The sequence below is a fragment of the Pteropus medius genome, unplaced genomic scaffold, assembly GCF_902729225.1.
Source record: "Pteropus medius unplaced genomic scaffold, Ma_sr-lr_union100, whole genome shotgun sequence".
Lineage (NCBI taxonomy): Eukaryota > Metazoa > Chordata > Mammalia > Chiroptera > Pteropodidae > Pteropus > Pteropus medius.
In genome coordinates, this window is record NW_024346050.1 from 23,923 (window position 1) to 48,706 (window position 24,784).

A 24,784-nucleotide genomic window follows, 5' to 3' on the forward strand; every position below is an offset into this window, starting at 1 on the left:
AGGGAAAGAGTAGAGGACTGACAATTCATTCGGAAGGACGTGTGCATGAAGAAAATGTAAATGGCACATCAGGACAGAACAAGAACGGAGTACACCTGCCTAAATGGAAAAGTGAGAGGAAAAAAAAAATACTCTCTGGGGAGATAACAGTTAAACCGTGAGCTGAGGGCTGAGCAGCTACCCGACAGCATAAAGAGGCCAACAGGACTGAGCACAGTATGTAAGGGAATGAGTGATTAAAAAAACAAAACAAAACAAAACAAAAACATCTGCTGTGTGGGGAGGGGCGGGAAAATAATTTCCGCAAATACCTTAAGAAAGAGTGGAGAAATTGACACATCATAAGAACATCACTGTACTCTGAGTGCTTTGAGATCAGCGACTTTCTCTGTCCTAGCACCTGAAACAGTACCTAAATCATAACGGACACTGACTGGGTGAAGGTGTATGGTCTGGGTTAAAGTTTGACTGACCAGGGATCTGAGACCTGGGAAAGCAGGTACCACCAACACGCTGAGGAAGATATCGGTAGGTAGTGAGGATAGCTTGTTTGTTTCCCTTTACTTGCATATGCTTTCTCATAAGCATCTTAAGGCAATCACAAGTACAAGAAGTTTGCAGCACCCTGGAGAGGACAATTATTGGTTTGGACAGCTACCACATCCAGAAAGTGTTTCAACTGATGTGACGTGTGTCAAGGGCCCATAGGTGGGTACACGGCACGTTCAGCGTAAATAGGGAATAATGCACCTTTCTGGCTTAGCCAACACTGTGATTAGCAGCCAGAGGAGGACATTGAAGGCAATGGGCGAGAGATCCACAGGACCTTGCAATTCCTCTACTTCCTTTTCAGAGTTCTTCTTTTATAGAGGTCAGTTACATTGCCATTCTTCCCAGCCCCAGATGCCTGGAGCAGTAGAATTTTATATCTGAGTCTCTACAAACTTGAGTTTCAGGCGAAGCACCGAATGCTTTAATTAATGGCCAAACATCAGCGTTGAGACAACTCCTTCCACTGTAGAAATCATTCATGAGAAGCAGTCCAGTTCATGTCGTCCCTCTGTACCGCCAGCAGCATCACCTTCAACTGGGCCTGCACTTTGGCAAGTTTCCGCCGGTTCAACCTGCTGCGAGAAGCCCTTTGTTCATAGCAATGGACAGGGATAGGATAAATCACATGCTTCAGCTCCATCAAGATGTTAACTGCTGCAGAAGACTAATGAGCATAGCCATTGTAATGGGGTTGTGGACAAAGCTCAGGACACGGAGGCGGGTACAGCGGCTCAGGGCTGGGAGGACAGCAGAGAGAGCAGAATCAGTTATCTGACAATTATTTACCTCCAGATGCTGCAGGGTGCCTGAGACGTTCTCCAGCAGAGTTTGGAAGGGCCCATAATCTTCCGAGACTATCTCATTGTTACTGAGATCCAACAGCATTATGTGGGTGGCCTGAGGGCTCTGGGACAAGGCAGTGACATCTCTGTTAGAAAGGCCACAGGAAGATAGGTAAAATGTATCCATGTCAGGAGGCAGGACTCTGTAGAGAGAAAAAAGAAAGGCCATTTCAGGAGAATGAGGATTGGGCCAGGGCAGGGAGTCCAGAAGTACCAATCCCTAAGGCTCTACAATAAACGGATTTGTATCTTGTAACAGTCCTTCACGACGGGAACTTTCGGGCCTGACTGAGTAGATCTGTGACCCTGAGAAAGTGACTTTTCCACTCTGGGATACAGGTTTTAAATCTGTAAATACTGCACAACAGCAATTATTATACCGTGTCGTGGGACACTTTAAGTGAAATAAAGATATACACGCTTAGTATATACAACACAGTCAATGGTGGAACTTTTCCATTTAGTAAGTGAGGATGGGTCCGGCAAAGCAGTCAACGGGAATTCCCTTGACTAGCTCCCAGAAGACGAGTTCTCCGTCCAGGGTCTCGGCCTTGGGGATAATGCAGGAGCAACAAGAACTGCAAGTGTTAACTATTCAGACTAGTCTATGGGGATGTGCTTCAGTGCTGGAGCATAAAATGTTTCTCCATCGAAACGTTTCTTCTACCTCTCTAGAGAGCTATGAACTCCAACAGGAGAAGGACTGAGCCTTTCGCCACTACATTTACAGACATTTCATGGTGTCTGCGTATGGTCGACTGAATGAGTGAGCCCAGCTTCCTCCTCTAATCTTGTCTTTCTCCTCACTGGGAGGTTCCTCTCCCGAGCCTGGCCAGTTTCTGGCTCCCAGCAGTGCCCCTGCTGAGGTGGGAGGAGAAAGAGGTTACAAGGAGCTTATGAATACCCAAGCATGGTCTCTTCCGTTTTAACAATGGTGTGTTCGGAGAACCCAGGTTCTTCCTTGCGTCCTCACCTGAGCAGTTTTTGCAGCTGATTTTTCAGGTAGAAGGAAGATAAGCTGATATCCTGGAGATTGTCCAGCCGCTCAAGCCCGGTGAGGAAATTTCTGAACTTTCTCCCCTTGCAAGATTTCGTTGGGATGTTAAACAGACTAAGGCTGGTCAGGTGGATCATCTCAGACACAAGGGTGGTGACTTCACTCAGATCAGCATTTTTCACTTCCAGGTAATCAGTGCATCCCATATCCACAAGGCGCAGGATACTTCTGTCGGAAGACATGTTATCGATTTGCAAACCTCTGCAGCAGAGATGCAAGGAACCAAAGCTCTGCTCTACTTTTCTCTGCAGGAAAGAAAGAAATTGATTCTTCCTCAAGGTACCACTAATGGAAATGTCCACTAGCAATTCCACAGGTTCCCAGGCAGACTGAGGCTCAGATTCTGAATGAACAATCCCAAGGCCCTGGACATTGTGCTGGCGGGCCTCTTTCATTTTAAGGATGGAATGCTGAGAGTAAATACAAGACTCAGAACAGGAAGGGGTCCTCTTCTGGAACTCGGAGCATGTTGTCTCACACTCCAGGTCCTGCCTTAAATCCAGGATCCTCAGTTTTGGCCTCCTGTGAGGAGAGGAGGAGACAGGGCACATGAGAACTAGCTGAAATGAAATTCAACTCAGCAAACTCAATGACGAGAAGCAGGGGCAGAACCCTTTCATTCTGGCATGCATTCTATATACCAATCACCAAGAAGTGCTTTCCATACAAATTCAGCATCTTTCACTCTTTAACCCATATTTCTTCAAATCTGGTCCTCCCCAGTCTCTATGTCCAAGTCTTCCGACCATGTCATCACACTCAGGAAGTAAATCCATCCATACTACCCTCGATCACCTCTACTATTCACTAGTCCACTCTGTAAGATACTGGCGTAACGAAAGCGAACCCAAGTGTTCCACCAATAGCTCCAAAGAGATCTTCGGCATTCACCGTTGGCTACTGTTGGGAGACTGTTAGAAAAATCCCTGCCCCAGGCTCTAGCATACCCTCCTGCTGACTCATTACATCTCGACTACACACAGTCTTACCGAGCGGAAGGGTTCTGAGCAGGGAGGATCTGCAGACCATCAATCATGGCTTCCAAGATTTCATAGTATGACTTTTCTCTAAATGACGTCCGGATATGGAGACAGCAAAAGGGCCAAACCCTCACCAGTTCCTTTAGTACCTTCGTATGCCCACCCAAGAAGGCAGCACCGAACAATGGAACAAAGAGGTCTCGTGGGAGTTCCTCCAGGGCGTGGATAGCTGCAGGCTCATTACTCAGCAGGCTCTTCGCAGCAAGCTCTAGCAGCGTGGCTGTGCCCTTTTGCTCCATTTTCGTCAACCTGCTTCAGGGTGTCGAGGATTTAGAAACGCTGAGACGATATCGAAAGTCTCTTCTTTGCCTCCGACGTTAGCTATGGAGAAAATGTTTACTGAACGAGTGGACAGTGAATCCGACCGCCACCTCCTGCGACCTCTGCAATAGCAACAGAATAAAAATAGATATCTGTGTGTCAAAGGGTATACACCTGTGTGTGTATACACATGCATGTGTGTGTATACACATGCATGTACAGAAACTTCTGAGAGATATATATGTGTATATGTATAGAAATACATATATAAATGGTTTACACACCTATGCATATAATTCCAATAGAAATTAAAGTGAGATTGGCAGGAGTCAATGTGGACCACCTAGCTGGCATCCTCCCAATATTTCCTCCCCAAAGGATACAAACCAATAAGACGAGAAACGTAAATCTACACAAAAGCCACACCCTCATCGTTATTTTTAAATAGAGAATGCCAAAACTTCAAAATACTTGCGAGTGAAAAAGGAAAACTCATGAAATCCCAGCACGCAATCTGTCACACTCCCATCACTAGGCTTTGTGGCAAGCAAAGCCAGACCGAGAAATGCTGCAAGACCTACAGATGAAGGAAGATGGTTAGCAGCTTTAAGTTGACCAAAAATTACGGCAGTATGCCTAGGCACAGAGTAAGTCTGAAAATACCTAACGGGTGTCCTGAAAGATGAGAGCAGGGCCTAACGGGAAGGGACTCAAAACTATGAGCATTTAAGTGGGTGAGGGAGATTTCAAGGTGCAGTCTTTGAAAGAGAGATCCTCTAGGGAAGGACAAAGGCAAAGAGAAAGATAAAAGCATCTTTTGCACTCGGGTAATGAAGTTGGTAAAGGAAACAAAAGGGAAACATTAAGAATCATGCCAGACACAAGGGGACCACAAAATCAGAGCACTCTCACCTTATCCCTCCATCACCAAGACAAACAAACAAAAGAAATACAGGATCTGGACTTTGCTGTACTGGCAGAAAATGGCATCGTTAACCTTGAAATCTTGTGAAGGAACCCATTAGCATACAAATGAAGAAAAGGAAGGGGCACTCCATACAAAATACTGCACAAAAAGATGAGGAAACAAAATGTCACCCGTATTAGGCAACCACGAAGTCGAAGGAGACTCTAAGTCAACAGAATAAATTATACTCGAGCAAGGATTATGAAACCTACCTTGAATCAGAATAATTTTAGAAATCCGAACACAGAAATGGACCAAAAAGAAGGTCTCCAGTAAACATTTTATATCCAGCTGGGGCGTTTTTCAATTATCACAGACTCCATGGTGGAAACACTTTTCCACCATGGAGGAGCTTAGGAAATTCCGCACCTCCTAGCCTTCCCGAGAATTCTACTGCAGCACAGGTCTGCAAACACTGGCTCAATGTGCCAAGCGTTGGTCAACGGATGCTTGAATGTGTAAAGAAAGAATTATTGGAACGAAGCCATGGTCATCATTTATGTATTGCGTATGGATGCTTTTCCACCACAGTGGCAAAGTTGAGTAGTTGTGACAAAGACAGTTTGGCCCACAACCAGAAAATATTTACTGTATGCCTCTTTGGACAATATTTGCCAAGTAATCTTCTGAAAGACGAACTAGGATTGTTATCTCACATGTGACGACAGTGAAAACTTCAGCAAAATATCTCGTAGCGAGGATGTTACATCGAATAGTAAAATAAGGTGGGGGAAAGCCAGAAAGACTACTTACTGTAAGGTGCTTAATGCCACGAAAAAGACAAACAAACAAACATCAATTGTGCAACCAAAAATGAGAGAAGTGACAGGAATTGAAAAATGTACAATGTACTTTGCAAGACAACGCAGGAGATGAGCGTTAAATGATACTGGGGAAAGAAAGAAACAAACAAATGAATGGACCAGATAGGAAAATGATCAGAACGAAAGAAGACCTGTCTTTCGTTGGTGACAACACAATGCAATATACAGATGATATACTATAAAATTGGACCCTTGAAACTTACGTAATCTCATTAACCAATGTCACACAGTAATTCCATACAATTTTAAAAAGAAAGAAGTAGTTAAAAATGATTCTTTTAATAAAGCATTAGCACAACCAAGAAAAAATCTTAACAACAACAGCCAAGATTCACAACGAAGAGAGAACAGGAGTGTTTACACACCAAAGAACACAGCAACCACTTTTAAGAAGCAGAAAGGCAAAGGGACTTCTATAAAAACACAGTAAGGATGGGAGGTTTAATACACCATTGTCAGTACAAGACAGATCATGTGGTATAGAAAAAGAGTAAGGGTATAGAAGGTCTAAAGGCCATAAGCAGTAAAGTCAACTAATATGTGTGTGTGTGTGTGCGCGTGTGCGTGTGTGTGTGTATCCTGAGGTGAGATAATATAATTTCATGTCAAAAATTGATCGTAATTATCTCAGAGATGACATCATTAATTTACATGAGGTAGAAATATTATAGGCAATCTTCTCGAATCACGTGCTACCAAATTAAAATTAGTAACAAAACCTGAAAAGAGGAAGGCCTTTACGCCAGGAAATTTTTTAAAGACTGTGACTGTGGCATCTTTGGAAAAATGGCAGAGTCAGAGACGTCCTCAGTTCTCTCCCTTTGAACAAACAATAAGCTGAACATCTAAACCTTGACAAAAAACACCCAAACTGCACAACGGCACGTCTGAGCGTCGGATCTGTGCGTAAGAGCTAACACAGTTCAGAACCCCGGGTGTCCGGCGGTGGACTGGGAGTAATAAAGATGCTGCCTCCCACAGCCGCAGGAGCTCGCTGAGGAGGAGGGAAGGGGATGAGGAGAAGGAGCGGCAAGTTCGAGCGACCAGTTCCCTGAACGTTTCTGCCTGGGATAGCTGTGAGCTCACCCTGTCTGGCTGGCTATGGGGCCCAGTCATCAGGGCAGAAAGCAGAGAAGCGGGTCGGGACCGCAGAAGAACAACGGCTGAATTTTTCCGGCCGCGACTGCAAAACCCTGGGTGAGCCGCTGCTCCCAGCCCCCAAAACCCGATCCAGATGGCGCCACCCCCCATACCCTCAGAGACCAAATACCGCGGAGCCCCAAGGGAATCTGAGCAAACGCTCTTGAGACTGTCGCTGACACTAACAGGGACCGAAACTGAGGGTAGCGAGCGTGATTAAATATCTACAAGAAAATTTAGAAAGCGTTCTTAAGACTTTACATAAAGCAGGAATCCAAGAGGCTTAGACGCCACCTACTGGAAATCAAAAGAAAAGCGCCTTCTTTGCAGCAGTCTAAAGAGAGACCTTTATATAATAAATCTTTCTGGAAAATCAGCAGAATACACTTCCATTAATGCCCAGGCGGAGAAACAGTCCAGTAAACACCATGAACAACCAAGATGACAAGGCATCTCAGAAAGAAAGAGAAAAATCTCCAGAAAATAAGCTTACAGACATAGAAATAGGCAACTTAAATGACAGAGAATTCTTGATGGTACTTCTGAAATAAACTCATTGAGATCCAAAACAATTCAAATGAACAATTTCAGGAATTGGAAAAACGACTAGATGAGCAGAGCACGGAGACTGAAACCCTCAAAAAGAACCAAATAGAACTTTCTGGAGATGAAGAACACACTGCAAGAGATGAAAACTGAAATAGCAAGCTTGGGAAATAGAGTCGACCAAATGGAGGAAAGGATCAGTGATATCGAGGACAGAGATCTAGAAACAAATCAGAAGGAAGAAGAGAGAAACGGAAGAATGAAAAATAGTCAAAGAGAAGTTCAAGAACTAGCTGATACCATCAGGAGAGGAAACATGAGAATAATGGGCATCATCGAAAGTGAGGGAAAGGAACAGGGATTAGAAAGCATTTTCGGACAAAGAGTTGACGAGAATTTCCCAAATCTAAGGAATGAGCTGGAGCTTGGAATTCAAGAAGTCGACAGAACACCCAATTATCTCAACCCAAAAGGCCTTCACCAAGACACATCGTACTAAAATTATCAAAAGTCAATGACATAGACAGAATTCTCAAGGCGGCCAGGGAGAAAAAAACGGTAACTTATAAAGGTGAACCCATTAGATTATCTTTGGACTTCTCAGCATAAACCTTACAAGTCAGAAAGGAAAGGAATCAAGTATTTAAACTATTAAGTGAAAGGAACTACCAGCCTAGAATAATGTATCCAGCTTTCCTTTAAATATGAAGGAAGAAATTAAGACCTTTCCAGACATAAGAAAAATGAGGGAATTCTCCACTACGAGGCCTGCACTACAGAAAATACTAAAAGGGGTCAGTTGACCTAAAACAAAATGAGAAAAAAAAAATACATAATTAGGAGTAAAGTGACTGTCGAGCAGATAGAAGCAGAAGAGTGCAACCCTTACTAACAACAGGGCATTATAAGCTTAAATAATAAGAAGAGAATTGTTATAACAACATAGTAATGAATGTTCAGCATACATAAGAATAAACTGAGAAAACAGTGGCTGAAAATGGGGGGATTCAAAGATCCAAATTCGCAAAGGGGAATGGAGATAAGGCACGCACAGAAGAAAATGGACGACTGTATATACATAAGTACCCTTTACATATTCATAACGGTAACTAAACGCCAATGATTCAGAACTGTTGTATATAACTTAAAGCAAGAAGGACCACCGGGAAAACTCACGAAATGCAACCAAAAAAAAAAAAAAACAGAAACACAAGACAAGGAAGCAATGGAAACACACCGAGCTACTAGAAAACAAAAGATAAAATGGCTATAAGAAGACGTCGTATTTCAATCATCACCCTAAATGTAAATGGACTGAACTCACCAATAAAAAAGCACAGAGTTGCAGAATGGATCAAACAACAAAACCCAACTACATCCTGCCTCCAGGAGACACATCTCAGCTCCAAAAATATATACAGTCTCAAAGTGAAAGGGTGGGAAATCATATTTCAAGCAAATGGCATTCAGAGAAAAGTGGGAATAGCGGTACTAATATCAGACAAAATAGACTTCAAAAGAAAACTGTGAAAGAAAGATACCGAGGGACACTTCATCATGATAAAGGGAATCATGCCCCCAAAAGACATAACACTTATTAATATCTAGGCTCCCAAGCGGGGAGCCCCAAAATGTGTAAAGCAATTACTAACCAAAGTAAAGGCAGAAACAGAGCAAAACACTATCGTAGTAGGGGACCTAAATACCCCACTGTCAGATATGGACAGTTCATCCAAACAGAAAATCAATAAGGAAATAACATCCTTAAATGACACATTAGACCAACTGGGAAGAATTGTCATGGACAGAGCTTTCCATCCCAAATGAGCTGCTTATGTATTCTTCTCTAGTGCACATGGAACATTTTCAAGAATCGACCGCATACGGGGACACAGAGACAACCTCAACAAATATAAGAGGGTTGAAATCATACAAACCATGTTCTCTGATCATAATGCTTTGAAACTAGAGAACAACTGCAGAACGAATTCAGAAAGAACCACAAATACATAGAGATTAAACCACATGCCAATGAAGAATAACTAGGTCACAGAAGAAATAAAAAGAGAGATCAAGAGATACATAGAAACAGAGAATAATGATAGTACAAAATATCAAAACTTTTGGACACGGCAAAAGCGGTCATAAGAGGAAAGATCCTATCATCACAGTCCTATTTCCAAAAACAAGAACGAGCCCGAAGAAACCACCTAACGCCTCATCTTAAAAAAAACTAGATAAGGAAGAACAAATGAAGCCTAAAGTCAGCAGAAGGAAAGAAATCATTAAAACTAGAGCAGAAATAATTGAAATTGAATACAAACGAGCAAAACATAAAAAACGACAGAAAAAATAAGTGCCACAAAGAGCTGGTTCTTTGAGAAGATTAATAAAATTAACAAACCTCTGGTTAGAATCACTAAAGAAAACAGAGAAAGAACACAAATAAACGAAATCAGGGATGAAAGAGGGAAACTTGCGACTGACATTGCAGAAATACAAAGGATCATACAAGAATACGATGAAAAAGTAATTAGCACCAAATTTAATAACCTAGAAGAAATGGGCCAGTACTTAGAGGAATACAACCTATTCCTAGACTGAATCAAGAAGAACTGGAAAATCTAAATAGACCTCTCAGCGGTATGGAAATTGAAACAATCAACAAATACATATCAAAAGAAAAACTCCAGGACCAGATGGCTTCACCAGTGAATTTCACCAAACATTCAAAGAAGATTTAATGCCTATTCTCCGCAATCTCTTCCAAAAAATTGAAGAGGAGGCAATACTTCCCAACTCATTTTATGAGGCCAATATTACTCTGATAGTAAAACCTGGTAAAACACACAAACACACACACACACATACACACACACCCACACACACACACAGTAGAGACCAATATCTCTCATGAACACAGATGCAAAAATCCTAAATAAGATACTAGCGAACCGAATACAACAACATATTAAAAAGATTATACAACACAATTAAGTGGGCTTCATCCCAGAGGCAGAGGGATGGCTCAACATACGTAAATCAATTACTGTGATACACCACATAAACAAATTAAAAAATAAGAATCATATGATCATACGGATAGATGCAGAAAAAGCCTTCAACAACATACGGCATTCATTTATGATCAAAACACTTAACAAAATCGGTATAGAAGGAAAGAACCTTAACATAATAAAGGCCATCTATGAAAAACCTTCAGCCAACATTATCCTTAATGGTGAAAAACTAAAAACCTTCCATCTAAGATCAAGAACAAGGCAAGGCTGTCCACTATCGCCACTGTTATTCAATATAATATGCGACTTCCTAGTGAGTGCAATTAGACAAGAGAAAGAAATAGAAGGCATCTAACTAGGAAACAAAGAAGTCATACTATCCATAGTTGCGATGACATGATTCTCTATATAGAAAACCCTAGAGTCTCCACAAGAACACTATTAGAAACAATAAGCAAACACAGGGAAGTCTCTGAATACAACATCAACGTTCAAAAATCCATAGCATTCCTCTACTCTAATAATGAAGTGTCAGAAAAAGAAGTGGAAAAAATAATTATTTTTGCAATTGCAAAAAATAGAATAAAATACCTAGGAATAAATCTCATGAAACATGTGAAGGACCTATATAATGGAAACTACAAAACCTTATTCAAAGAAATCAAAGAAGATATAAAAAAATGGAAAGATGTTCCGTGCTTCTGGATTGGAAGAATCAACATAGTTAAAATGACCACATTACCTAAGCATTATACAGATTTAATGCAATCTCCATCAAAATCTCATCAGCATTTTTTAAAGAAATAAAACAAAAAATCATGATATTCGTATGGAAGCACAAAAGACCCCAAATTGCCAAAGCCGTACTGAGAAAAATGAACGAGGCTGGAGGTATCACTCTGCCCGACTTCAAATTATACTACAAAGCGACAGTAATCAAAACGGCAAGGTATTGGCAGCAAAACAGATACAAGGACCAGTAGAACAGAACCGAGAGTCCGGAAGCAATCCCATATCTGAATGAGCAAATCATTTACGACAAAGAAGCCAAAAACATACAGTGGAGGAAGGAAAGCCTCTTCAATAAATAGTGCTGAGAAAACTGGAAAGCCACCTGCAAAAGAATGAAACTAGACTGATGCCCGTCACCACACACCAAAATTAATTAAAAGCAGATTAAGAACCTAAATATAAGACCGGAAATAATAAAATGCATAGACGAAAGCACAGGATCTAAACTTAAGGAACTCGGACTTAGAAAGGATTTTATGTATTTCTCCACAAAAGCAAGGGAGTACAAATTAAAATAAATGAATGGGACTACATCCAACTAAAAAGCTTCTGCTCAGTAAAAGAAATCGTCAACAACATAAAGAGAGAACCATTCGAATGGGAAAAGATATTTCCAAGCAACACCTCTGATAAGGGCCTAATATCCAAAATATACGAAGAACTCATAAACTCACTTACAACAACCACACGCACAAAAAAACAAATGATCTAATCAAAGAATTGGCAGAGGACCTAAACAGACACTTCCTCCAAGAAGACATACAAATGGCCAACAAACATAGGAAAAGATGCTCAACATCACGAGCTCTTAGGGAAATGCAAGTCAAAAGCACAATGTGATACCATCTCACACCTGTTTGAATAGCTATAATCAACAGGATAAGTAAGAACAAATGTTGCAGAGGATGCGGAGAAAAATGAACCCTTATACACCGCTGGTGGAACTGCAAGTTGGTATATCTACTATGGAAAACAGTATGGACGTGCCTCAAACAACTGAGAATTCATCTACCATATGACCCAGCAATCCTTCTACAGGGTATTTACCCCAAAGACTTGAAAACCCATATCCAAAAAGATATTTGTGCACTGATGTGCATAGCGGCATTATTCACAGTGGCCATGAAATGGAAGCAACCGAACTGTCCTAGAGATAGAGGACTAGCTGAAGAAGCTGTGGTACATATATGCAATGGAAGATTACTCATTACTCAGCCATAAGAAGAGGTGAAATACTGCCATTTGCAACAACATGGATGGACCGCGAGATAATTATGTGGGATATAAACCTAAAAGCAACAAATGAGCAGGACAAACAAACAGAGACTCATGGACATGGACTACAGGCTAGTGGTTAACAGAAGACTATACACTAGTGGTTACTAGTGGGGTGGGGGAAGTGGAGGAAGGTAGACGGGGTAAAGGGGTCAAATATAGGGTTTAGGGGGAGGGTGAAGTGGGTAAGCGGATCAAATATATGGTAGCTTAAGGAAACTGGACTTTGGGTGGTAAACGCACAATGGCACATACAGATACCGAATGATGATGTACACCTGAAAATTATATAATTGTATTAACCAATGTTACCCCAATTAACCAAAAACAATAAAGACTCTGACTGAAAAATGTTCACTTAAAAAGGAGATGGTATACGAAGTTACAGAAATGATTAAAAGAAATGGTAATAAATATCTACATAGCAAATCCATGGCATACATTTCAAGCAGTGATCAGTGGCAAATTCAGAGCACTAAAGACTTCATGACTAAAAACGAAAGAATAAGAATGAGTGAACTTAATACCACGGTTAGAGAAAAACCCAGATGCAATAGCAACGAAAAAGATTAAATGCATACGAGTAAACTTAATGAGAACATCTACACAAAATTTCAAAACAGTCCTGAATGACACAGAAGGAACCTTGAATAGAGGCAAAGACACATTCATCATACTTGGATATAACTCAACATTAGAAAGAGGTCAATTCTCCCTAAGTTCATGTACGAATTGAAAAGAATATCGAAAATATCAACAAACTGTGATATGGAGTTAGACAAGTTGATACGAGGGTCGTATGAATTTTGTTGAAATGCAAGAATTGCCAGGATAAAAGTTAAAAAGAAAACCTCTGCCACAGGCGTAATGACGCCAGATGTTAGGGCACCTTATAAAGCTTCTGTCATCCCAGCTCCGTGGAACTCGTATGAGAAGGTAAATAGCCCGGTTTGGAACAGAACGGAAACCCCAGAAATGCACCCAAGCAGATGCAAATTTTAGCACATGTTAAATGGTCATATCAGATCACAGGGGCAAAGACGGACAATTATTAAGGGTGCTGGAACGATTGAGATAATGGGGAGGGCAGGTAAACGGAGATCTATATCACACACCATACAAAAAATAAACTGCAAATGGTCGAGGGATTTACAGATAACAAGTGAAACCATAACAAGTTCTTGAAGACAAAAAGGCAGAATTCTTCTAAAACCTTAGTATACAGAACGGCCTTCTAACTGTGGCTCAAATTCCAGAGGCAAGGTAAGGAAAGACTGATCGATTTGACTACACAAGTTTTCTTAAAGAAAATTTATGGCAAACACATCCTAAGTAAAACAAAAGTCAACTGAGAAACTGGAATAAATTATTTACAGCATACACACCGGACAAATGGATAATATCACAAATATATATACAGAATTCTTAAATACTGAAGGACAAAGGGCTAAAAATGCTATAGAAAAAGAAAGGCACGTCATCACCAGATGATTCAGAAAAAAAAAAATATATAAGACGCTCCTCAGACACGTGATGAGTGATATCTTACTCGCATCTACACAAATGCATATTAAAACAAAGCAAGATAACATTTCTCTGCTGCCCCTTCGAACAGAGATTTAAAAGTAGGGCAACACTTTCTGTTAGGGAGGCCGTGGGGTAAGCACTCTGATGCTTTGGCAGTGGGAATGAAAACCTGTACAACCTTCTGGAGAGAAATTTGGAAAATACCTACCAAAACTAAAATACCTACCAAAATTTGGAAAGTACCTACCAAAACTAACCATGCACTGAACTTTTGCCCAAGTATCCCACTACTGGGAATGTATTTTTTGGAAAGGTAATTCCACCTATGCAAACATATTTACGCCCAAGGTTATTCACTGCTCAGCATTGTTTGTTATCGCAAAATGTTGAAAACAGCGGCAATGCCCATATAAAGTTAAAATGACCACATTACCTAAAGCATTATACAGATTTAATGCAATCGCCATCAAAATCTCATCGGCATTTTTTAAAGAAATAAAACAAAAAAATCATGAGATTCGTATGGAAGCACAAAAGACCCCAAATTTCCAAAGCCGTACTGAGAAAAATGAACGAGGCTGGAGGTATCACTCTGCCCGTCTTCAAATTATACTACAAAGCGACAGTAATCAAAACGGCAAGGTATTGGCAGCAAAACAGATACAAGGACCAGTAGAACAGAACCGAGAGTCCGGAAGCAATCCCATATCTGAATGAGCAAATCATTTACGACAAAGAAGCCAAAAACATACAGTGGAGGAAGGAAAGCCTCTTCAATAAATGGTGCTGAGAAAACTGGAAAGCCACCTGCAAAAGAATGAAACTAGACTGATGCCCGTCACCACACACCAAAATTAATTAAAAACAGATTAAGAATCTAAATATAAGACCGGAAATAATAAAATGTGTAGAAGAAAACATAGGATCTAAACTTAAGGAACTTGGACTTAAAGAGGATTGTATGTATTTCTCCTCAAAAGAAAAGGAAGTACAAACTAAAATAAATGAATGGGACTACATCAAACAAAAATACTTCTGCTCAGTAAAAGAAATCGTCAACAACATAAAGAGACAACCATCCGAATGGGAAAACATATTTGCAAGCAACACCTCCGATCAGGGCCTAATATCCAAAATATACAAAGAACAGATAAACTCAATTACAACAGTTACACAAACACACACACACATAAAACAAATGATCTAACCAAAGAATTGGCAGAGGACCTAAACAGACACTTCTCCCAAGAAGACATACAAATGGCCAACAAACATATGAAAAGATGCTCCACATCACGAGCTCTTAGGGAAATGCAAGTCAAAAGCACAATGTGATACCATCTCACACCTGTTTGAATAGCTATAATCAACAGGATAAGTAAGAACAAACGTTGCAGAGGATGCGGAGAAAAATGAACCCTTATCCACCGCTGGTGGAACTGCAAGTTGGTATATCTACTATGGAAAACAGTATGGACGTGCCTCAAACAACTGAGAATTCATCTACCATATGACCCAGCAATCCTTCTACAGGGTATTTACCCCAAAGACTTGAAAACCCATATCCAAAAAGATATTTGTGCACTGATGTGCATAGCGGCATTATTCACAGTGGCCATGAAATGGAAGCAACCGAACTGTCCTAGAGATAGAGGACTAGCTGAAGAAGCTGTGGTACATATATGCAATGGAAGATTACTCATTACTCAGCCATAAGAAGAGGTGAAATACTGCCATTTGCAACAACATGGATGGACCGCGAGATAATTATGTGGGATATAAACCTAAAAGCAACAAATGAGCAGGACAAACAAACAGAGACTCATGGACATGGACTACAGGCTAGTGGTTAACAGAAGACTATACACTAGTGGGTACTAGTGGGGTGGGGGAAGTGGAGGAAGGCAGACGGGGTAAAGTGGGTCAAATATAGGATTTAGGAGGAGGGTGAAGTCGGTAAGCGGATCAAATATATGGTAGCTTAAGGAAACTGGACTTTGGGTGGTAAACGCACAATGGCACATACAGATACCGAATGATGATGTACACCTGAAAATTATATAATTGTATTAACCAATGTTACCCCAATTAACCAAAAAAAAGAAAGACTCTGACTGAAAAATGTTCACTTAAAAAGGAGATGGTATACGAAGTTACAGAAATGATTAAAAGAAATGGTAATAAATATCTACATAGCAAATCCATGGCATACATTTCAAGCAGTGATCAGTGGCAAATTCAGAGCACTAAAGACTTCATGACTAAAAACGAAAGAATAAGAATGAGTGAACTTAATACTAGGTTAGAGAAAAACCCAGATGCAATAGCAACGAAAAAGATTAAATGCATACGAGTAAACTTAATGAGAACATCTACACAAAATTTAAAAACACTCCTGAATGACACAGAAGGAACCTTGAATAGAGGCAAAGACACATTCATCATACTTGGATATAACTCAACATTAGAAAGAGGTCAATTCTCCCTAAGTTCATGTACGAATTGAAAAGAATATCGAAAATATCAACAAACTGTGATATGGAGTTAGACAAGTTGATACGAGGGTCATATGAATTTTGTTGAAATGCAAGAATTGCCAGGAGAAAAGTTAAAAAGAAAACCTCTGCCACAGGCGTAATGACGCCAGATGTTAGGGCACCTTATAAAGCTTCTGTCATCCCAGCTCCGTGGAACTCGTATGAGAAGGTAAATAGCCCGGTTTTGGAACAGAACGGAAACCCCAGAAATGCACCCAAGCAGATGCAAATTTTAGCACATGTTAAATGGTCATATCAGATCACAGGGGCAAAGACGGACAGTTATTAAGGGTGCTGGAACGATTGAGATAATGGGGAGGGCAGGTAAACGGAGATCTATATCACACACCATACAAAAAATAAACTGCAAGTGGTCGAGGGATTTACAGATAACAAGTGAAACCATAACAAGTTCTTGAAGACAAAAAGGCAGAATTCTTCTAAAACCTTAGTATACAGAACGGCCTTCTAACTGTGGCTCAAATTCCAGAGGCAAGGTAAGGAAAGACTGATCGATTTGACTACACAAGTTTTCTTAAAGAAAATTTATGGCAAACACATCCTAAGTAAAACAAAAGTCAACTGAGAAACTGGAATAAATTATTTACAGCATACACACCGGACAAAAGGATAATATCACAAATATATATACAGAATTCTTAAATACTGAAGGACAAAGGGCTAAAAATGCTATAGAAAAAGAAAGGCACGTCATCACCAGATGATTTACAAAAAAAAAATATATAAGACGCTCCTCAGACACGTGATGAGTGATATCTTACTCGCATCTACACAAATGCATATTAAAACAAAGCAAGATAACATTTCTCTGCTGCCCCTTCGAACAGAGATTTAAAAGTAGGGCAACACTTTCTGTTAGGGAGGCCGTGGGGTAAGCACTCTGATGCTTTGGCAGTGGGAATGAAAACCTGTACAACCTTCTGGAGAGAAATTTGGAAAATACCTACCAAAACTAAAATACCTACCAAAATTTGGAAAGTACCTACCAAAACTAACCATGCACTGAACTTTTGCCCAAGTATCCCACTACTGGGAATGTATTTTTTTGGAAAGGTAATTCCACCTGTGCAAACATATTTACACCTAAGGTTATTCACTGCTCAGCATTGTTTGTTATCGCAAAATGTTGAAAACAGCGGCAATGCCCATATAAAGTTAAAATGACCACATTACCTAAAGCATTATACAGATTTAATGCAATCGCCATCAAAATCTCATCGGCATTTTTTAAAAAAATAAAACAAAAAAATCATGAGATTCGTATGGAAGCACAAAAGACCCCAAATTTCCAAAGCCGTACTGAGAAAAATGAACGAGGCTGGAGGTATCACTCTGCCCGTCTTCAAATTATACAACAAAGCGACAGTAATCAAAACGCCAAGGTATTGTCAGCAAAACAGATACAAGGACCAGTGGAACGGAACCGAGAGTCCGGAAGCAATCCCATATCTGAATGAGCAAATCATTTACGACAAAGAAGCCAAAAACATACAGTGGAGGAAGGAAAGCCTCTTCAATAAATGGTGCTGAGAAAACTGGAAAGCCACCTGCAAAAGAATGAAACTAGACTGATGCCCGTCACCACACACCAAAATTAATTACAAACAGATTAAGAATCTAAATATAAGACCGGAAATAATAAAATGTGTAGAAGAAAACATAGGATCTAAACTTAAGGAACTTGGACTTAAAGAGGATTGTATGTATTTCTCCTCAAAAGAAAAGGAAGTACAAACTAAAATAAATGAATGGGACTACATCAAACAAAAATACTTCTGCTCAGTAAAAGAAATCGTCAACAACATAAAGAGACAACCATCCGAATGGGAAAACATATTTGCAAGCAACACCTCCGATCAGGGCCTAATATCCAAAATATACAAAGAACAGATAAACTCAATTACAACAGTTACACAAACACACACACACATAAAACAAATGATCTAACCAAAGAATTGGCAGAGGACCTAAACAGACACTTCTCCCAAGAAGACATACAAATGGCCAACAAACATATGAAAAGATGCTCCACATCACGAGCTCTTAGGGAAATGCAAGTCAAAAGCACAATGTGATACCATCTCACACCTGTTTGAATAGCTATAATCAACAGGATAAGTAAGAACAAACGTTGCAGAGGATGCGGAGAAAAATGAACCCTTATCCACCGCTGGTGGAACTGCAAGTTGGTATATCTACTATGGAAAACAGTATGGACGTGCCTCAAACAACTGAGAATTCATCTACCATATGACCCAGCAATCCTTCTACAGGGTATTTACCCCAAAGACTTGAAAACCCATATCCAAAAAGATATTTGTGCACTGATGTGCATAGCGGCATTATTCACAGTGGCCATGAAATGGAAGCAACCGAACTGTCCTAGAGATAGAGGACTAGCTGAAGAAGCTGTGGTACATATATGCAATGGAAGATTACTCATTACTCAGCCATAAGAAGAGGTGAAATACTGCCATTTGCAACAACATGGATGGACCGCGAGATAATTATGTGGGATATAAACCTAAAAGCAACAAATGAGCAGGACAAACAAACAGAGACTCATGGACATGGACTACAGGCTAGTGGTTAACAGAAGACTATACACTAGTGGGTACTAGTGGGGTGGGGGAAGTGGAGGAAGGCAGACGGGGTAAAGTGGGTCAAATATAGGATTTAGGAGGAGGGTGAAGTCGGTAAGCGGATCAAATATATGGTAGCTTAAGGAAACTGGACTTTGGGTGGTAAACGCACAATGGCACATACAGATACCGAATGATGATGTACACCTGAAAATTATATAATTGTATTAACCAATGTTACCCCAATTAACCAAAAATAAGAAAGACTCTGACTGAAAAATGTTCACTTAAAAAGGAGATGGTATACGAAGTTACAGAAATGATTAAAAGAAATGGTAATAAATATCTACATAGCAAATCCATGGCATACATTTCAAGCAGTGATCAGTGGCAAATTCAGAGCACTAAAGACTTCATGACTAAAAACGAAAGAATAAGAATGAGTGAACTTAATACTAGGTTAGAGAAAAACCCAGATGCAATAGCAACGAAAAAGATTAAATGCATACGAGTAAACTTAATGAGAACATCTACACAAAATTTAAAAAGCACTCCTGAATGACACAGAAGGAACCTTGAATAGAGGCAAAGACACATTCATCATACTTGGATATAACTCAACATTAGAAAGAGGTCAATTCTCCCTAAGTTCATGTACGAATTGAAAAGAATATCGAAAATATCAACAAACTGTGATATGGAGTTAGACAAGTTGATACGAGGGTCGTATGAATTTTTTTGAAATGCAAGAATTGCCAGGATAAAAGTTGAAAAGAAAACCTCTGCCACAGGCGTAATGACGCCAGATGTTAGGGCACCTTATAAAGCTTCTGTCATCCCAGCTCCGTGGAACTCGTATGAGAAGGTAAATAGCCCGGTTTGGGAACAGAACGGAAACCCCAGAAATGCACCCAAGCAGATGCAAATTTTAGCACATGTTAAAAGGTCATATCAGATCACAGGGGCAAAGACGGACAATTATTAAGGGTGCTGGAACGATTGAGATAATGGGGAGGGCAGGTAAACGGAGATCTATATCACACACCATACAAAAAATAAACTGCAAGTGGTCGAGGGATTTACAGATAGCAAGTGAAACCATAACAAGTTCTTGAAGACAAAAAGGCAGAATTCTTCTAAAACCTTAGTATACAGAACGGCCTTCTAACTGTGGCTCAAATTCCAGAGGCAAGGTAAGGAAAGACTGATCGATTTGACTACACAAGTTTTCTTAAAGAAAATTTATGGCAAACACATCCTAAGTAAAACAAAAGTCAACTGAGAAACTGGAATAAATTATTTACAGCATACACACCGGACAAATGGATAATATCACAAATATATATACAGAATTCTTAAATACTGAAGGACAAAGGGCTAAAAATGCTATAGAAAAAGAAAGGCACGTCATCACCAGATGATTCAGAAAAAAAAAATATATAAGACGCTCCTCAGACACGTGATGAGTGATATCTTACTCGCATCTACACAAATGCATATTAAAACAAAGCAAGATAACATTTCTCTGCTGCCCCTTCGAACAGAGATTTAAAAGTAGGGCAACACTTTCTGTTAGGGAGGCCGTGGGGTAAGCACTCTGATGCTTTGGCAGTGGGAATGAAAACCTGTACAACCTTCTGGAGAGAAATTTGGAAAATACCTACCAAAACTAAAATACCTACCAAAATTTGGAAAGTACCTACCAAAACTAACCATGCACTGAACTTTTGCCCAAGTATCCCACTACTGGGAATGTATTTTTTGGAAAGGTAATTCCACCTATGCCAACATATTTACGCCTAATGTTATTCCCTGCTCAGCATTGTTTGTTATCACAAAATGTTGAAAACAGCGGCAATGCCCATACACAGGCGACTGATTGAATGTGAGGGATACAACCAGACAACAGAGTCCAATGCAGCTGCCGAAAAGAAAGATGAAGCCCTCGATGGAAAGTTCAAGAGTGATTTTCCGGAATGCAATTAAGTGAAAAAGAAAAAGGGCAAAGGAGTATGTGCAGGATGCTATATCCTTCATTTAAGAAACAAGAGAATATAAGAAACCTCCTGTATCTTCTCATTTCTGCAAAATACATACAAGAAAGTTTAGGCCAGAAATGAGAGAGCCTGGTCATCTACGGGGGAGGGTTGGAAAAGAGTGGGAAAATGTTGCAAATGTGAAACGGGTAGAGGGCTGAGGAAGAAATGACTTCTCTGAGTACACACTTTTGTATAACCCCGACTCTCTGAATAACCGTAAGGTATCACATGCTCCGAAATTAAATAAACGGTTAACGTCAACCAGGAAGTGGGGGGACCTAAACTCAAATGCAAACACCAGCAGATTAACCTAACTGTGTTACAAATGGATATCTTAACCACACTGAAGAGGTGAGGATGGAAAGTGCCAAGCTCAGAAACTTGGGAAAACAGTATTTTGATTGCATCCTCTGAGGCTAGAGACAATGAGAACTGTACACAAATACAAGGCAGTAAATCTGTTTCTCACAGGGGCATTGCTTAGCATTTCGACAACTCCTCCATGTTGTCACCGGAAATGGACCAATACGTAATTAGCGTAAATAACGAGGACCGAGGTCAGAGAAAGAAGTTACACATAAGTCTAGGATGCACTGAAATCAGAAGTATAAGTATAGCTTTTAATATCGACACCTACAGGATGGTAAAGATATGAATGTAGATGCATCTATGAGCAGGATGATATACGCGCAAAATATTTCCTACCTTTGTTGATGGTGAGGGCGTAGCAGCGATGAAGCCCCAGTAGCAATGGACACACACGGAGCTATAGCTTTCTAAATGTCGTTCTCCAGGAAGAGGAACCAGGGCTCCTTAAACGAGCGGTTGATTTTCAGGACTATGGTGAGGGAAGAAACACAAGAAGAACATGACCATCAGAGGGGGCCGGTGAGGAAGGAAGTGTACACAAAACCAAACGGCCATGTCAAATGGACACAGGTCTAACCCAAAGGAGCTCCCAATGGCCAAAGCTAGGACAATTCAAGGAAGGAAATAAATGATGATATACAGCTCACATGTGAACAAAGCACGGGACAGGACCGCCACCCTGGCATAGTCGAAATCCCAGGCATAACTTCCGACTGCCCCAAAACTTGACTACGGTGGGCCCTAAAAACCGGCAGCTCAACCAACCCCCGGATGGGAAACCACGACTGACAACGCGAAAATACCGTTTTCGATCTGTGCTTGGTTGAATCGGCGGATGCGAAACCCACGGGTAGGAAGGGCCTACCCTATTTAGTGTAAGAAAAAAAAAAAATCTGTGTTTAGGTGGCCCTGCCTACCAGTGGAGAAACGTAGTTCAAACCTGTGTGGTGGAAAGGTCAAGTGTAATTAGATTATAACTCACAGTTACAAATGAGCCAAGATTGATACACGTTATGGGAGTGAATTGTTGGAATCAGTAATCTGAATTACATTTTACGACATAATTCTTATTGATAATTTAAAGATTTATAACTAAATAGGGGAGAACGGACAGCTCTTCAGGAGGATGCCTATGAACGAATGTTGTAGCAATGAGGGAAGCATAAAGGCGCCATTAGGTGTCAACTGTTGTCGTCGAGATCCCCAGACGGATTCCAAAAGTAGTGAGTAAGAGTCTGAGAAGAAACAGGATTTTTCCATTTTCGAGTGTCTCCTACGCAATGAGGATTACTTACAATTGGGAATATAGAACCGTTACAATGGAGCACCATAAATGCCAACACCTTTAATAAGTGATCAAGAAGATGATCGTCAGTAATACAACACATAAACATCCTGAACATGATGCACTGAGAAGGAAATACAATCACTTTTGCAGCATTGTGCTATTAAGGGCCAACAATACACGCGACCTGACATCTTGGGAATACCCAGAGGGGTGGAAATGGCCTAAGCGCAGATCTCCTTGCCTACTGTGCTCCCACAGAGAAGGTCTCCTTGCCAAACAGCCCTCATCATGGGACCTAGGCACGGTGCCTGCTGATCCCCGTGTAGCGGGATTCAGTTCCCTACCAGCTCACAGAATTATTCAAATAGGCCAGTCACACCCTCCCACGTGAACCAAGGGGCCCTTCATCCTCTCCTTACTACACAGACCGTCCCGCACCCCCTCTGCCTGTGCACTCTCTTCCAGAGGGCAGCACCTGTGAGGCTCTACCTGCCCTGCAATGTTCCCCTCCACTAAGCCGTGAGTAAATGGTACTGATAAACTGCTGTGCATCTTGTGTCCCGTGTTCAGCCACCCCCATAACACTAGGGCGGAAATCCCTCCATCAGCATGGGAGAGGAGGGCTGGAGAACAAAATAGGCGGTCTTGCCAAAGGTGTATAACTCCAATCCAATCATAAGGAAAAACGAGACACACCGAAACGGACAAACATTCAATAAAATACTTGACCAGTATCTTCAACAGGGTTGTGAGAGAGCCAGAAGACTGACTAACTGTCAGTTCAGAGGAGCTTGAGGAGAAATGATGGCCAAACACAATGCGGTGACCTGGGTCCTGGAAAAGGAAAGGGGCAGCAGTAGGACAACAGTGAAATTCACAGAAAGTAACTAGATCGGTTAATACTACTGCATCGACGTTAATCTCCTAATTCTGATCACCCACCTACGGCAGGTGAGATGTTAACGTCAAGGACATATGCGCGAAGACTTTCTGAACTATTTTTTGCAACCTTTCTGTAGGTCTTAATTATTTCAAAATAAAGAAAAATGACAACATCGGTGGTTAACGGAAGGCTTATTCCATAAATGACACTGCTCAGTAACAGGTTAACCTTATAAAATAGAGTGAGGAGGACGAATAGAAAGATGCATAAAAGCTCACAGCGCATCATCCATTAAAAAAGGAGTTCAAACTGCTTCAAGGAGCCCACTGCAATAAACGAAACTGCCGACATCGCCAAGATGTCGATGAGTATTTACTTGCTCCTCAGAAGAGAAAAGCACGTTTACGTATACAGGAAATGAAATACAATGGGGATATGCATACTGTCTCCAATTCAGGGTGTACAATTTAAAGTCTGGGATGTGAAAACCAACCCGAAACAAAACTCACACGCAAAGGAGCAACATGATTTTTTTTTTTTTCCGGAGAGAAAAGGCTGCTCGAGGGATTTTAAAGGGAGAGCGTGACATGATCGGCCATTCGATTAAAGCGAATCCCACGAGAGGCTGGAGGACGCATACAGGGTGGACAGGGCAATGGTTCTGGTGAGCAATCCACTTGGATTGCCTTTTCATTAAACCGAACCTTGACCTTGGATCCTTTCGGCAAATATGGGTGTAACCTGTAGAAAGGATACTGTTGTAATTTACCTGGTTCGAAGAAGAGATGGACAAAGCTTGGCACCCACCCACGACCTCAGCAGCGAGAGCCCATTACTTTACCTCCGAAGCTCGCCCCCAAAAAGGGCCGCTCAGTCTAGCGCCCGGCGACTAACGGTTCCTTCTCGAAGTCGAGCAGCCCCGCGAGGACTGCGATTGGTGCAGCTTTGGTCAGCTGACCCCTCCTTTCGCTCAATCAGCTCTGTCCTGGGAGGTGGGACCAGACTCCTGACCCGCCCCGAGGAACCGAGTCCTGGAGGATTCCGCAGGGGTGAAAAGGTTGTGATTACGCTGAGCCCTACGGGCTTTGACCCCCCTCCCCCTTGAATGCAAGGTGGGGAGTGGGGCGCGCAGTCTCTGTGCGTAATCTGTGCGCTGTCCAGCCCGGGGCTCTATCAGGCCGGGTGTCAAACCCAGAGAACTAACGTGTAAATTTGTCAGCTA

General features: G+C 41.1%; 1 protein-coding gene across 5 annotated transcripts; it reads right to left on the bottom strand.

The window, feature by feature from the left end:
* Nucleotides 1-257: 257 nt before the first annotated feature.
* Nucleotides 258-24,784, bottom strand: LOC120612431 (melanoma antigen preferentially expressed in tumors-like). 5 transcript variants are annotated; one of them, XM_039874861.1, is made up of 5 exons: nucleotides 24,332-24,784; nucleotides 23,409-23,513; nucleotides 3,441-3,874; nucleotides 2,368-2,973; nucleotides 258-1,537 (listed from the first exon to the last, which is right to left on the bottom strand). In XM_039874861.1, exons 3-5 carry the CDS (start codon nucleotides 3,728-3,730, stop codon nucleotides 1,192-1,194), a joined length of 1,242 nt encoding a protein of 413 aa, XP_039730795.1. In that variant the 5' UTR covers nucleotides 3,731-3,874; nucleotides 23,409-23,513; nucleotides 24,332-24,784; the 3' UTR covers nucleotides 258-1,191. The 5 variants fall into 5 exon arrangements, with proteins under 5 accessions (XP_039730795.1, XP_039730793.1, XP_039730797.1 ...); XM_039874859.1 differs by lacking the exons at nucleotides 23,409-23,513; nucleotides 24,332-24,784 and adding exons at nucleotides 4,665-4,818; nucleotides 4,932-5,484; XM_039874863.1 differs by lacking the exons at nucleotides 23,409-23,513; nucleotides 24,332-24,784 and adding an exon at nucleotides 4,665-5,484 and having other exon boundaries at nucleotides 258-1,124; nucleotides 1,339-1,537.